This window comes from Drosophila suzukii, chromosome 3 (assembly GCF_043229965.1).
Source record: "Drosophila suzukii chromosome 3, CBGP_Dsuzu_IsoJpt1.0, whole genome shotgun sequence".
NCBI lineage: Eukaryota > Metazoa > Arthropoda > Insecta > Diptera > Drosophilidae > Drosophila > Drosophila suzukii.
The window spans coordinates 87384582-87401065 of NC_092082.1; the positions used below are offsets into that span (position 1 = coordinate 87384582).

Here is a 16484-nt window from a genome sequence, read left to right on the forward strand (position 1 = left end):
AGCCAATTACTCAAGTTATGGAATCAAGAAGTTGAGATTTGGGTTCCCAGACTGAAAGCCATTGGAAATACGGAAGTCTCGGACATGAAAATGACCTAAAATTCTGACCCTCCCTTAAAAGGCAAATTGTAATGCAGAAGTTTAGAGAATTAAGCCACAAACTCATAGAGGTATCCCACGTCTAAATCGGGTGTCAGTTACTCAAGTTATGGAATCTAGAAGTTGAGATTTGGGTTCCCAGCTGAAAGCCATTGGAAATACGGAAGTCTCGGACATGAAAATGACCTAAAATTCTGACCCTCCCTTAAAAGAAAAATTTAAATGCAGAAGTTTAGAGAATTAAGCCACAAATTCATAGAGGTGTTCCACGTCTAAATCGGTAGCCAATTGCTCAAGTTATGGAATCAAGAAGTTGAGATTTGGGTTCCCAGCTGAAAGCCATTGGAAATACGGAAGTCTCGGACATGAAAATGGTCTAAAATTTTGACCCTCCCTTAAAACAAAAATTAAAATGCAGAAGTTTAGAGAATTAAGCCACAAATTCATAGAGGTATTCCACGCCTAAATCGGTAGCCAATTGCTCAAGTTATGGAATCAAGAAGTTGAGATTTGGGTTCCCAGCTGAAAGCCATTGGAAATACGGAAGTCTCGGACATGAAAATGGTCTAAAATTTTGACCCTCCCTTAAAACAAAAATTAAAATGCAGAAGTTTAGAGAATTAAGCCACAAATTCATAGAGGTATTCCACGCCTAAATCGGTAGCCAATTACTCAAGTTATGGAACCAAGAAGTTGAGATTTGGGTTCCCAGACTGAAGGCCATTGGAAATACGGAAGTCTCGGACATGAAAATGGTCTAAAATTTTGACCCTCCCTTAAAAGAAAACTTTAAATGCAGAAGTTTAGAGAATTAAGCCACAAACTCATATAGGTATCCCACATCTAAATCGGGAACCAATTACTCAAGTTATGGAATCTGGAAGTTGAGGTTTGGATTCCCAGCCTGAAGCCATTGGAAATTCGGAAGTCTCGGACATGAAAATGACCTCAAATTCTGACCCTCCCTTAAAAGAAAAATTTTAATGCAGAAGTTTAGAGAATTCATCCACAAACTCATAGAGGTATCCCACGTCTAAATCGGTAGCCAATTACTCAAGTTATGGAATCCAGAAGTTGAGATTTGGGTTCCCAGTCTGAAAGCCATTGGAAATACGGAAATCTCGAACATGAAAATGGTCTAAAATTTGGACCCTCCCTTAAAAGAAAAATTTAAATGCAGAAGTTTAGAGAATTAAGCTACAAACTCATAGAGGTATCCAACGTCTAAATCGGAATATAATAGCTCAAGTTATGAAATCTAGAAGCTGAGATTTGGGTTCCCAGTCTGAAAGCCATTGGAAATACGGAAGTCTCGGACATGAAAATGGTCTAAAATTTTGACCCTCCCTTAAAAGAAAACTTTAAATGCAGAAGTTTAGAGAATTAAGCCACAAACTCATATAGGTATCCCACATCTAAATCGGGAACCAATTACTCAAGTTATGGAATCTGGAAGTTGAGGTTTGGATTCCCAGCCTGAAGCCATTGGAAATTCGGAAGTCTCGGACATGAAAATGACCTCAAATTCTGACCCTCCCTTAAAAGAAAAATTTTAATGCAGAAGTTTAGAGAATTCATCCACAAACTCATAGAGGTATTCCACGTCTAAATCGGTAGCCAATTGCTCAAGTTATGGAATCAAGAAGTTGAGATTTGGGTTCCCAGCTGAAAGCCATTGGAAATACGGAAGTCTCGGACATGAAAATGGTCTAAAATTTTGACCCTCCCTTAAAACAAAAATTAAAATGCAGAAGTTTAGAGAATTAAGCCACAAATTCATAGAGGTATTCCACGCCTAAATCGGTAGCCAATTGCTCAAGTTATGGAATCAAGAAGTTGAGATTTGGGTTCCCAGCTGAAAGCCATTGGAAATACGCAAGTCTCGGACATGAAAATGGTCTAAAATTTTGACCCTCCCTTAAAAGAAAAATTTAAATGCAGAAGTTTAGAGAATTAAGCTACAAACTCTACCTCTATGAGTTTGTAGCTTAATTCTCTAAACTTCTGCATTTAAATTTTTCTTTTAAGGGAGGGTCAAAATTTTAGACGTCTAAATCGGAATATAATAGCTCAAGTTATGAAATCTAGAAGCTGAGATTTGGGTTCCCAGTCTGAAAGCCATTGGAAATACGGAAGTCTCGGACATGAAAATGGTCTAAAATTTTGACCCTCCCTTAAAAGAAAAATTTTAATGCAGAAGTTTAGAGAATTCATTCACAAACTCATAGAGGTATCCCACGTCTAAATCGGTAGCCAATTACTCAAGTTATGGAATCCAGAAGTTGAGATTTGGGTTCCCAGTCTGAAAGCCATTGGAAATACGGAAATCTCGAACATGAAAATGGTCTAAAATTTGGACCCTCCCTTAAAAGAAAAATTTTAATGCCGGAATTTAGAGAATTAAGCTACAAACTCATAGAGGTATCCCACGTCTAAATCGGAATATAATAGCTCAAGTTATGAAATCTAGAAGCTGAGACTTGGGTTCCCAGTCTGAAGGCCATTGGAAATACGGAAATCTCGGATATGAAAATGGGTTAAAATTTTGACCCTCGCTTAAAAGAAAAACTTTAGTTTAAAAACTTAGATAATTTAACCACAAACTCGTAGAGGTACCTCACGTCTAAATCGGTATCCAATAGCTTGAGTTATGGGATTTAGTTGCCAACGGAAATACGGAAAATTGAACATGAAAATAAATCATCTTTAAAAGGAGAAGCAAAAGAAATGATTTAAATTTCATGTATATCATTTTTCTATTAGCCATTATGTTTGAATAATAATGATCTAATGAGTGATTTACGATTTCCATTTTGGGATTATGAGTTTTAGTATTGACTGCAATAAAAATATTGTAAAACTCCAAATTCTATTATGCTGATTTTAAGCAAGAAAAAATATATAAAAATGTAATCCCTAGAACCTCAGTCAGCTGCACCCACATTAATTAGAAAAGGGTTAAGAAACTCTCTGAAAAAAAACAGAGGCAACAAAAAATAAAGATTGATAACAACCCAAAAACGAGAATCATCACTGAAAATGAAATTTCCCTTGGCTGCCTGGACGGTGAACATTTTACACCATTTGCAGCATTGCCAAGTTGCTTCCTCAGTTTTCAGTTTTTAATGAAATAATTAAAAAATTATAAGGCGGAGGAGAGAAGTGGAGCCGAGGAGACAAGACATGAAATCAGGGGCGTCTGAAGATGGAGACGGGCAAACATTTGATGCTTAAATAGAATTTATTACGCTTCACAGCCGCGCTGCACGACTCAGTGCATGGAGGCATCATAATTTTGCATTTGCCATGGCGCATAAGTAGATAGCAGGGGCTTTTCGGTGCCCCTGATGGGTGGTTCTGGTGGGAAGGATGGTATGGTATGGTATGGTATGGGGTATCCCTCAGACGCAGCAAATACGAAGGAGCGGTTTCCGAAGGCATTCATTTTACGGGGCTGCTGGCAGGCGGCTTATGAATTAATTAAATATTTACTGGCTAAACATTGGCGTTTTATGTTGCCGGAATGGAGCGGCAAACGGAACCGAACCAGCCGGGATGTGGGGATGTCGGGATGCCTCGTTGCCGGGATGCGATGGAACCGGAGTCGTTTGCTGCACCTGGGAGGAAGTGGAGCAGTCCTGCGAGGACCCGGAGGGAAGGATGGTCTTAACAGTTTCCCTTGCGCCTTGCTGCGTCATTTTGATGTTTTATTACTCGACTTCCGCCAGCCGCAGCAAAATGGCGGCCGAGACCATCACCGCCCCCAGGATTTCAGCCGGGCTTTCACCCAGGCTCTCACCACCCACTTTCACCCACCGCACGCAACGCAAAAAGTGGCCAACACAAAAAAAATGAAGTGTTCAAAAGGTAAAACGTCTGTATATATTCTCTATGGCAAAAGGCATTAACATGACGCTCCCGTGCTTGTACCTCCTTTTTTCCTTGTGCTTCCCAAGAAGTTCGCCCTGCTGGGCCTGGGTTTATGTTTTGTAGCAAATTACGTTTTAATGCCGGGGCCAACCAAGTTTTATTGCAACTTTTGTTGCATTTCAGCTAAATTGAATTATGTACCCTGCCGTGTTCGAGTCGCCTCGGGGCACCAAACCAAGAAGGGCTGTTTGCCGGAGTCAATGGCCCGACCCCGTTTGCGATTTGTGCATAATTTTTAATCCCCCGGAATGGCCAGTGGTGCTACGGTTGCTTTGGTCAGACTTGGAAATAGTAAATCTCAACACGCTGTTTTCCACTCCTAGGGGGCTCAAAGCAAAACGCCGGAAAACGCATTGAAATAGTGTTATATGGTTTATGGTCTCTCTGAATTGGTATAATTTTCTACATTTTTGTGGTGGCCCTCAATCCCATAAAAAATGTTTATTGTAATATTCAAATGTTCTGGAAATGTATAACAAAATTACCATTTAATTTGTATTATAAGTAGTGGGTACCGAAACCGTACTGCAGGAAAGCAAATCCCTGGCAAAATCCTCCTCGTTTTAAAAGTATAATAAAAAATTCTCAGGGCCTTATGGCACTCGCTAGATTTTTTTAATGCTCATGGCAACCTAGAGAAAGGATCTAAAGCTTATCACTATTTTTTATGAATTTATATATTCAATCTTGTTAAGCCAATAATAAAGAAACATGCAAACAAACATATTTGTATATTTTAATTTACAACATTTTTTGTAGCTTAATCTTTACTAACCTAATTTCCATAAGCTTAATTCCGATGACTCTTAACAAACTGAGCCGAATTCCGGCTACCTTATGCTTGCACTAATGCCTCATTAATTTAATGAGGGTCAGTTTTCATTACAATACTCCTCCTTAACCCTATGAACGAACCCCCATTCCGTAGGTATCCGCTGATTAATGGCGGGACTGGAGCAATAGATGGGTCAGATTTTGGGTATAATAGCACGAGAACGTGGACTTACCTCTTCTGCAGGAATTTGCGCTTGAACTCGTGCAGCATTCCACCGCCGCCCGTGGCATCGTAGTCGTTGCCCAGGCGGATCTTCTGGTGCTGCTGCTGAAGCAGGTGGCGATTGGCCACCCCGAAGTCCATTTGCACATCGACGATGAGGAGGAGGGTGAGCAGGACGAGGGTGGCGCCCAGGCTGATGACCAGGCGCTCCTTCAGTTTCATAGTACGCAGGACGGCCATGATGGGATTTGTGTTGCAACTGGGGTTGCTTGCAGCAGAAAATGCTCCTTGATTGCCGTTTGCCAAGGGTGCGGAGGCAATCTTCTCCTGGTTTCGCCGATTGCTCGATCCAAAGCTGCGCAACCTGGTAAGCCAGCCAAGATTGCGTCCGTTGGCCCCACCAGCAGTTGGCTGGGTATCACTGCTGATTTCCTTGGCCGCCTCCTGAGCTTGTGGATTACTGCGCGTGGTGCGCACTATGCGTCGCCTGACGACAACACGGCGCTTGGGTGCTGCCTCCTCCGGCTCCGAGTCTGGGTATAGCACTCGATCCGGGGGCAGCTCCTCCTCCTGCTGCTGCTGCTGCTGCTCCGCTGAGTGCTCAGCTTCAACTGGAGATCTCCCGCCGAAGGGGATCCCTTCGAGGTTTCCCTGTACCCTTGCCCCTGGCCAATTGGCTACGCCTATTTGTTCAGCTGATAAATGGTCGATATCAGTGCTCGATTGTTGTTCTTGTTGCAATTGCAATTGCTGGCGGTATCGAAAGCGCTGCAGGCGCTCTGCCAGCGGCGTCGTCGACTGAGCTGCCGCTGCCGCCGCCGGTCGATAGCTGCAAAAAAAGCGGGAAATTTCATTAAAAAACCAATGAAAATTCAAGGGTGCCGGTTAGTGCGATGTGCAAGTTCCCTCGTGATAGGCAATCAAAATTCAATTAAGTTTTCATGACTTGAAGGGTCTGAAATGAATGGAAAGAGGTCGCAAAACAAATTCCAGTAATCCCCAAAAACTAAAGCCCAGAAAAAAATCTACATAAAAGCGATTTATGGAAACAGTTTTTGTTTTTAGAATTTAAAAACCTGTTGAATAAAAAATGCAGCCCTTAACAATAAAAGGCGAACACTCTCAAAAATGGATCGAATACAATCAAAATAGTTGAATATAAATTAAGTATAATATTGTTTATTAATTAACATTCAAAGAAATTGATTTCTCTTGTTATAGCTAAAAATAAATCGAAATATATTTAAAACTCACTATGGTCTAATTAGCAGAAATTTATGACAAAGCCTAATACTAATAATAGGACAGAAAATTGTCATAAAAATCAAATCCGAAACATTCCACCAGACAAAAATCCAATTATTAACGAATAATATTTTAGTCTCGCACTGCCAATTTGATATCACAAATTGATTTTTCATTATAAATATTAATTTTTTCAATTTCAATGCATAAATTTCAAATTTTTCAAGGTTCGCGTCGGTGTGTTGATAGTGTCATTTTTGTGATAAGCTATTTGTGTTTATTTTTCAATTGGTTGATTCTTTTCGCTCGCTCTACATTTTGCATACTACCCCAAACCTAAACCATAACGAGCTTCAAAAATATGAACCTTTGGCCATTTTGTAGTTCGTATTTTGTGTCTGGCGCTGGTTATTCATAAAGCGGCGTCGGCAGCGGCGTCACGGCATCCGCCATGTTGACTGGCACCGGAAATGCGACAGCAGCCATTTTTTTTATTCGCCGGCCACCGTTATCGCCGCTCTAGCGTGCTGCTGTTGTTTTTGCTATTGCTGTGCTGCTAGTGCCATCAAGTTGGCCGTTGTAGTTGTATTTTATTGTCTCCATTTTTATTGTTCATGTTTTTTGCCGGCCCACGTAGCATGAAGCATATTTTGCAGGGCTCGTTGCGAGTTCCAGTCGGAATTTGAATTGTAACTACAACAGGAAGAGCTGGTTGGTGCCAGGATCTGGAATAGCATAGCATAGCGTATAGCGTATACTGGATAGTGGATAGTATAGCGGAATTGTGGAATAGGACCTGCAAAGTGGCCGTTGTCTATTTGGACGGCTGGCAAGCTAACGAAGCTTGTTGCTGCCCTGTTTTCTGCCCACATGCAGAGTCAACACTCGCGATGGGCCACTCGCTCGACAACTCGACGACTCCACGACCGAAAATTGTGGGCAAAAATATCTGTTGAATTGCCCCGGGCAACGAATGCCGTAACTGCATTAAATGTGACCAAAAATGTTGGAGTTTTTAGGTGCACTTGGAAAAAAATGTGGGCTTAGTAAGGGAAATAGTTTCCAATTTAATAGATTTATTATTTGTGGTAACCCAACTTACAAGGCACAGGCAACCCCTACATTATTTCTAAAGCATAAACCATTTAGACAGGAATCAATTATTTTAAAACCCATGTTTATTTAAGGAACACTTTAAAAAATCAACCCTAAAAGTGTATCCAAAATAAGAGAACACCAATATATGATGTTTCGAACATTATCTTATAAAAGATATTCGAATCAACTCTTATAATCTGATTAAATTATAGACCACTGAAATTTGCTACAAAAACGATGAAACCTCTAAAGAATCCTTGCAACAAATGCATGTAATTTCTGATGTTTTTATTGATTTAAGGTAAAGTAATTATTTTAAGTGCATATTCTGTATGAGCTGCAAATTGAATGCGAAACCCTTTGATTGACAGGCCTACCGATATGTTGCTGACGTAACTCGGCTCTACAAATTAAACGTCAAAATCGTAGGCAAAAATGCTGATTACAAGCGGATCTGATGTGTAGGAATAAAATGACAGGGGCGGCACTAAATTGGCAAACAAAGGGCGGCCCAAAATATATGGCCGAGCAGCAGGAGGATCAGGATCAGGAGCAGGAGCAGGAGCTCTGCTGCCATGTCAATCAAATCACATATCATGCCAATTTTCCATGCAGGTCCTCCAACCCCCACCCCCCGTTCTGTTCTGCTGGATGAAACCCTGGCAATTGCTCATATCCATGACGAGATGATTTGACAGTCGCAGAGTGGGCGTGGCCAAGGGGTTAAGGCCAGACAAAAGGGGATGGGGTTGGGGTCGGGGGTTATGGATGGGTGTTGGGCTGGTGTTACATAAAGTACGTGTACAAGGAACTCGAGTGAAGAGACTTTGCTCGGCCAAACACAATGGCATCTCCCGCGTTGGCAACATCAATGGGCAGTCAAATGCAAAGCACATACGTAATCCAAAGGGGGTGGTGGATGGGGCGGGAAAAGCGTCATCCACACACAAGTTTTCCCTATCAGCCGGTGAGGGCGATAAGCGCTATGGCAGTGACAACTGAAAGTATGAGCACATGAAGGGCGAACGCAGTTAACAGCAATTGCTGTCGTCGCATTTTGTTGTTGCTTGATAAAACTGCTGCGTTGCATTAAATTAAACTCATGCGGTGTATTTAAACGCCGCATCGTCGAGGGTCTAGGGTCTACGGTCTACAGTCTACAGTCTGATGGCTTTGGTCTGGAGTCAGCTAAGAGGGCAGGCGAGTGGGGTCGGGGGGGAAAACAGCACCAGCAACATCCACGGCATCGTTTTAATGCAATTGCTGACAGCAGCAACAACACCGCCAGTGAGTGACAGCAATTTCCTTTCCAATTTGCGCTTTGTTTTTATTAATCAGACATAAAAAAAAAAACAAAAAGACACTGGCAAAGAAAGCGAAATGAGGCGAAATGTACTTAAATGAGCTCTGGGGGCAATGAAGTGCAAAACAATTTAGAGCACAAGATGGCAACGAGTTGGGGATTTATAAAGAGGATGCATTAATATTCCGACATATTAATCAGTCAAGTTCAAAAGACTCAGAAACAAAAAAAAATAGTTGTGGGAAGAGAAGAAAGAAAGGCACTATTTTTGTAAAGTGCAGAGATCCGAAAGATGCACATACTTTGATTTACATTCTTACGAATACTTAAGACTAATATGGGTCTCAGTCTAAAAATTTTCATTAGATCTAAGACATGTCATATAAAACAAAATACTATATATGTATAAAAAAGATAGAAATACGAAAGATAGTATTTTTTCATTGACGTTCATAGCGGTTCTGTACTTGTATTTTACGCTTAAATGCACTTATATTCTCAATTCCCAATAGACCTTAAATATGTCATTTAACAATGCATTCACCATCCCTCAAAATCATTTATAATCCAAACCAGAGTTCTCTGAACCAAACTAGGTTATCGGAAACCGGTTATCGATGCATTTCACTGGGCAATAAATCAAACTCCCTTTCAATCAAACTTGACAAATGCCTTTCCGCTACCTTTCTCCAGCTCAATTAGCCTTCATCGGTCAACGAACTGCATGCTTGTTATTATATAGTAGTGCCGCACTTGAATCGGAGCTGTGAGACCCCCTCTATCACTCCCCCTCCCCCCATTTGCTCTGCTTGATTGCACATGGGGGGGATCCCCTTCCGTTTCCCCCTCGAAAAAGCCCTTGTAAATTTGTTGTTAACAAATGCAATGCGTAACCCGCTTGAAACTCAGCTCGATTCGAATCAAATCGGCGATTGTGCAACAGCTTGAAATGACACGCTCAGTGCATCCGCCCCGATGGCCCGCGTGACCTGGCCACGCATCGGTGGCACTCGAGAATTCCGCTGGTCGGGGGCTTCGATTCCGATTCCGATTCCACAAAAGACCCGACTTATTGATCGATTTGTTGCCACACTATTAGAGCGGTTTGCACTTGAGCTGCTTACAAACTGTTGCCAGTGCAACTGTTCGCCTTATCGACCCAATCGAACGGGCCAATCAATCGCGATGCGATGCGATTGCGATGCCAATTGCCATTTGCCATTCGATATGCAAATGTTGGCCAAAACTGTTGCAGCCGGTTGGAATTGAGGGTGTCAAGGTTAGTTTGGCTTACACGTTTGGCTCATTTACATGGTTCCATCCAGCTAAACTTCAGCAAATTGCGGAAGGAGGTGCTTTCGCAAAAAGGGAAAAGGGAAAATGGAAAATAGAAAAGCTAAACGCAGTTTGGGTTAGTTGCCTTTCTGGCTTTTCCTTTGCCTGGTGGCTCGCTCGTCTCCCTTTTGTCAATTTACCTTTGGCTGTGCAAACTTTCGCGCAACTCCAAATCCCACTGGTCGTCTCGGGAAAATCCTCCTTCTTGCCGCTGCAGTTGCAGGTGATTCAATGGCAGCGATTTCTCAGCAGATTTGCCCCAGGTCATTTCATTACCAAAGTCAACAGAAGTGTCCTGGTTTTGGTATAGCTCCTGGTCCACCTCGTCCTGCTGTTCCTGCTCCTCCTTGCTGTTAATAAAATTTTCCAGCTGGCTCGTTGACTTCCAGTTTTTGTTCTCCATCGGAGTCCGGCTCATTGCCAATTCAAATGCACTCTGATGCCAGCCATTGTGCGATGTCCTGGGAATTACCTTGGCTGCATAGGGAGTGGGCTCGTTATGGTCCTGCTGATCCTGGCCATTGTATTGTCTCACTGCCGATTGATTCGCAGTCATTGGCAATTGATTTATGCCCATGGCGTAATCATCGAAGCTATTGGAAGTGGGCAGCAGCCGCATCTTCCCAGCCATCTTCCCACCCATCCCTTGATCGTCAACATCCTGGCTGCCAATCCTCTGGAGCGAGAAGCTGCTCTGGCTGCGGCTCCTTTGACCAGCTTCCTTCTTTTTGGGCGCAAAGAGATTCCGGATGCTGGCATTCCGCTGCCTTAAATCCACTTCGCTGCCGCCCGACTTAACCTGTTTTTTTTTTTTTTGGTTTTTTTGATGGAGAAACGCGGTAATTGTAAATGGAAAGCTCTTGCCCAATTTTCTGTGTTCATGCTCAAGCAATGGCAAATCGTTGCGGGGTTAGTAGAATCGAACAGGGAACTTTGAACGGGGCAGAACAATTGTTATCTTACAGATAGGATAGTGCCAAACCAACAATAATTTAAGCCATCAACGCAACTCAACTCAACTCAATGGAACTCAAGTAAAAACCAAACTCGTGGGTGGGGGGGAAAACTCATGGCTCAGAGGACAATGCTGGGTCAACTCGGCGCCCTTTCATAATCGGATGAAAACATTTGTGGAGTGCTACTTACACTCGTCCTTGAGGCAAGTGACATTGAATGAGGCGGACTCGAGTTGGCCAACTAGGAGACTTTTCCTCTTCCTGCCGAGAGGGTCATCAAGTGGATGTGGAGCGGCGTTTTGGCCCTGCCGATTTTTCCTCGCTTTTCCTCAAGTTTCTCAAAAGCTGGATGAGTCTATTCTGCTGTGTGGGTGTGTGTGTGTGTGTGTGTGTATAAAGTGCAGGCTGGAAAACCCACAGGGGGGGCATGAAAATTTCAAAAACGTTAGACAGATTAGCATAAGCGGATAATTCCGGAAAAACACAGCAATGGCAACGACAACAACAGAAGCGAAGAGGCAGAAAAAAGCGTTTCGAATCCCAAAGAGAAAATGGACAGCATGTGTGAAGCGTTTAAGTGCTGATGCTGCTGGGTGGTTGGGTTCGGTTTTTCCTGATTCTCAGGGAAATTGGGTGGGAAAACTAAGGCCAAAAACGAAAGCTCTTCTCCGGCACTTCTTCCAGCTGAGTGGAAACTGAGCAAAAAAAAAAGTGGATGCAAAAGGAAAATCCGGCAATATCTTGAAGCTCAGATATTTCATGTTTACCAAATACCAACAGCCAGTCACAGATGGAAAATGCGTGGAAACATGGCTTTCAAACAATTTTCGACTATGTTGCCTGCATATTTCCCTATTTACGCTAAGCAAAAGTCAACAGGGCGGATCAGCAATGTCGCTGAAAGTTGATATCCGAAAATGTGCGAGTTTCTTGGGCAAATAAATAATGAATATTTGACACTTTTAACTTTATTAAATTCTTCATTTCCGTTTAAGTTAAAGAAAAATAACGATTTTATTTTCTCTCCTTTTAAGCAATCAAAGATATATGTTTTAAGACCTTTTTGGCCTAGTTCACTTTATGCCCATATGTGGCATACCGAAAAAGGAGCTTTAATGATGAATGCTACCAAAAATGCATTTTACATTCTGTGCCAGGCTGTTGTCCATGGGGGGATTTCCCCGCCCTGGGAAAACTGTTTTCCCACAGCTTGCTTTCCCGCATCGAGTCTCTTTTTACTCGCTCCTTGGCATTGACATTTTTCAGCTGCAAGACAGGAATACTTTCCATTTTTTTTACCCCCTTGTGTGTGTGTGGTTTTTCAGCCAAAATAATCAAAAGTGGTTGGGGACTGATGGCGAAAGGAAGAAGATTCCTATCCGATGCAGCGTTACATCTGTTTTGTTTGTCCTGGGAAGGAGAAAGAAAGGACAAGGGCGAAGAAAGGGGCTGAAAGGAGTGGGGATATGGCCACAAAAAATTGCATGTCAAGTGAAATTACTTGTTTGCCAAAGAGAAACGGGTTAGGAATAGGGAATGGATGCGAAGGATACGGCTTGGTATGACAACTGCAGCCCACGTACACTCACGCACTGGCACACACATAAACACTGTGCACACTATACACACTATACACACTCGCTTACATGTGTGCAACAACAATGCCCCTGTGAGTCCTGCGAGTCCTGGCTGAGACTTTGATATATACGCAGACGACACTTCGATCTGCCGGGATATGCGGCTAAGCACGATAAATTGAGATGAATGTCTGGCATGCAGCTAAGTCTCTACAGCTATCTGTCTATATATCTATCTATCTATCTATCTATTCGTCTATATATCCGTCCGGGCAGCTCAATGCGAGTCATCTTATGCTCTCCGCACTTGACACATTCCGGGAAAAGTGCATTTGCCTGTTGGCTGTCTATCTTTCTCTCGCTCCTGGCCAAGCCATTTTTCTGGTAGTACCCTGTATGCGTGGGATGCAGGGGTATTTTGGCACAAAGAGATTCAGTTAATCAGAAAAAAAATGTTTATGAAAATTTTATCTCCTTTAGATCCGATTTCTCAATGTCATGCTAACTTTTGACGTGAGCTAAAACAATAAATTTTTACTTAATTTGAGAGATAATGTGATAGAACCTTACTCTGAATTTGAGAAATCGGATCCTCTGTTTAAGAAGGCCTATTTATTATAAGAAAATGAGTTTAAGGTCGTTAAGCCAATCCATTCGAATAAGCTATAGAAAAATCCCCTAATTACAGGGTATTATTTGAACAAGCAGTTTTTTTTTCGTTTAGTTTTTAACGCACGGTCGTCTAGACACATCGTTTCGCAAGCGAGGGTGGCAGCTATAAATATTCGGAAATGTATTCCACTACATATGGGCCATAAAAATCCACTCCCGACCATTTTAACTTTTATTCCCATTCGCAATCCCGTCGAGAATCCCGTCTTCGACTCTCGGCGTGGAGCCATTAAAATGCGACACGCATTGGGCCTGCTGCAGTGCATTGCATTGCATAATTTAAGGCGTGCGGGAGTGAGCCGGAAAGTTGGCATAAAATATTCATTTAAAATGCAGCACGCAACACTTTGGCATGACGCATTGCTATACCATCATCCATCCATCCGAAACCACCCACCGCCCACCGCCCACGCATTTAATTGCGGGCGTTGCAAATGCAAATGTCACAGAACCGAGGCGACATTTGCATGCCGATGACAGGACTCCACTGGACGTCCACTGGCCATCCGGCGGGGAAAGCAAATCCTAATCCCATGCTGTGCCCGGCTGGGGGACAAAGTGACAAAATGACTGACTGCCTAACCGACTGACTGACAGAACTGACAGACTTGACACGTGCCCGTGTGTTTGGGAGGCGTAACCATTCGAACTGGCAAACAATGAACTAATAACAAGAACTTACCCAATTCAAAAGGCACGCCGGAGGATTCTCTGCACATTCATCAACTGTAAAATAATGAAGAAACGCTGTGATTAGCATTCGGAATTGATAAACGAGCACTTATAATGGTAGCTACAACATCAAATGGCAGATGGAAATCGAATAACTTTGCATAATCAATGCTACCCAGCAGTAAATGAAATGTTAACCAAAGACAACAAGCCATTAGGTCTTGGAATTAGATTGAAAGACAACAACAGCAGTGGAGCAGTGGAGCGAATTCCAATTAAATGGCCCCAGCCGAAGACGTGAAATCAAAGTCCTTGTGGATCATTAGTTGGGCAGGGTTACCACCATTGATTGTATCATCTGCCACCATGACGTGGCATGCCCCAGAGGCCCCGGTCCCTGATAATGCACAAAGGTTGTAGGCGAAACAAAAGCATTCAGAGATGAAAGCGATACGATATACGATGACGATGCAGCTGGCGGCACGATAATAAGCCACACATTAACACACATCGCGATTTAAGGGGAAATCCAAGTAAGTAAGGCCTCCTATCCCTCGCAGACATCGATTGCAGTTCGATCCATTAAAATTATACGCAATTATCCAATTCACTCAACTGTTGCATCGTCGTTGTCATGATTGCCTTGGCCATATCATCCCCACCATTACATGAAGTTTTTCCATTCTACACTTAAGATTATCGATTATTATTCCAAGAAAAAATATTAAAAATATTTATATATAAATTGATTCCCACACTGTATTATCAAATTAAAGATGTTGTTATACTTGCTATAAATAAAGTATTATAAAAAAAAACGCTTTGTTTAAGAGTTCTGGGACACCATTTAACATAAAAAGACAATGAAATAATGCTTTGTTTTTATTTCCTCTTGAAGTAATTTTCTCAAGTGCATTCAACAAAAGAAAATATTATGGCTCGGAGGGCTGGGCTATCCAGCCAAGCCATTTAGCTGGCCTGGCCGAAACTCACGTTTTCCAGAGATTATGAGGCCCAGGCCGCAAGTCTCTCGAGTGCCGCACGTTTTGCAATGGGAAAACTCAGACCAACTCAAACGCCAGTAGGAAAAGCCAGAGAAACAACAACCGAAAAGGGAAATTTTCACGGTGCTCACGTAATTGAATTGCAGTCGGCTAAATTGGCATTTATTATAATAAAAGCAAATATGCAATTTCGCTTTTCACTGGCTGGAAAATAAATAAACGCAGGCCAAGCAGCCGGCCCAAAGAGATTTCAAACGGCTTTGGGACACAAATAAGTGAGACGAATAGGAAACTTATTAAATAATAGGAGGACTTCTCGAGGAGCCACTGAGCTGCACAAAGAAAACTCTCGAGTTCTCGAGTCTTTAATGCCATCAAAAACTAAATTGCAACTCGGTTTGAGGACATCCCCAGCTGACCCAAATTGCTGGTTTATTTATATTTATTCGTTCTATTGAGCTGTACTTGCCCACAAATCAACCGCAAAGAAATTCAATTTAAATAAATTATTTTACAATATCAAACCGCAAAGCAAAAAATAAAAATCCCAACCTGATGGTTTATATCGAGATAAAAATGTGTAGGGGAAAGGGCAAAATAGTGAGGGCATTGGAAATAAGCAAATTAATCGCATAAATATTTTAAAACTCCCATAGAAATGAAACCGAAAAGCCGGATCTTTGTGCAAAATAATTAATTCACATATTAATATTAGTTTGCTATATTATAAATACATCTCCGGTCATTGTGCGGAATTTAATTTCATTATGGAGCAATGACTCGTTTAATAGGATTTGCATTGCCAACGCCGTTTTGGTTTATGTAGTTAAATTTGCATTATGCCTGCAATAGTATAAAACGAAGATAAATTCTCGCCATGATCATTCTAAGCGATACTATCAAAATTAAACGTAATCGACTTTGCCCCGATTTCCAGCTCTTCCTGATTTTCCAGCTGAATTTCTAGCATTCAATTTGTAATTTTCTAATTATGTGGTTGAACATTTTGGTGTATTGAAAGCAATTACGCTAAATAATTGCACATTCCAGTTGCGTGTATTTGCGAATGGCAGACAACCTCTTCCCTGCTCTTCCCAATTTTGCAGTTCCTGTCCCTAAATAAGTGATGGGTTCCACAAGCCTCTTATATGCTCTTTTGCATACCCTATAATTTTAAATACATTTTCCGGGAAATAGAGTTGCATTATGCGCTTTAGATAACAAATGTTCTTTGCTGGCATTTGCCAATTTTTATCCTCATAAATTCTCTCATATCCATGAGTAATTATAACTTTATTTCATTTAATTTTTGGCTTTGCTAAATTTTGGGAAGCATGAAATTAAATTTGGCAGATTATAAACATAATTTTCACCAATCCTTGTTTAGCAATAATCAGTTATATTTTATTTTCCTAAATTCACTTTTCTGCAGGATGGCTGAAATTTAAATAGATTTGAAATAAAATATGACCAACATTATTTTGATGCCAATGAAATGTCAAATGGGACCCATAAAAATGACACTTAAACGTGCAATGCCAGCTTAATTAAATAAGAATTTGGTTTAGAGTAAAATATTCTTAGTTAAAGTTGATC

At 41.6% G+C, this 16484-nt stretch overlaps 1 protein-coding gene across 1 annotated transcript in view; it reads right to left on the bottom strand.

Moving 5' to 3' along the window:
• LOC108011092 (extracellular serine/threonine protein CG31145) overlaps positions 1-16484 on the bottom strand; it is a 74150-nt gene that overhangs the window by 22343 nt on the left and 35323 nt on the right. Inside the window, exons 4-7 of the mRNA XM_070995669.1 lie at positions 13895-13938; positions 11154-11368; positions 10148-10806; positions 5037-5855 (exon numbers count right to left, since the gene is read on the bottom strand). Coding sequence (XP_070851770.1) covers positions 5037-5855; positions 10148-10806; positions 11154-11177 — 1502 coding nt within the window. The 5' untranslated portion in view covers positions 11178-11368; positions 13895-13938. The remainder of the gene's footprint in view (positions 1-5036; positions 5856-10147; positions 10807-11153; positions 11369-13894; positions 13939-16484) is intronic.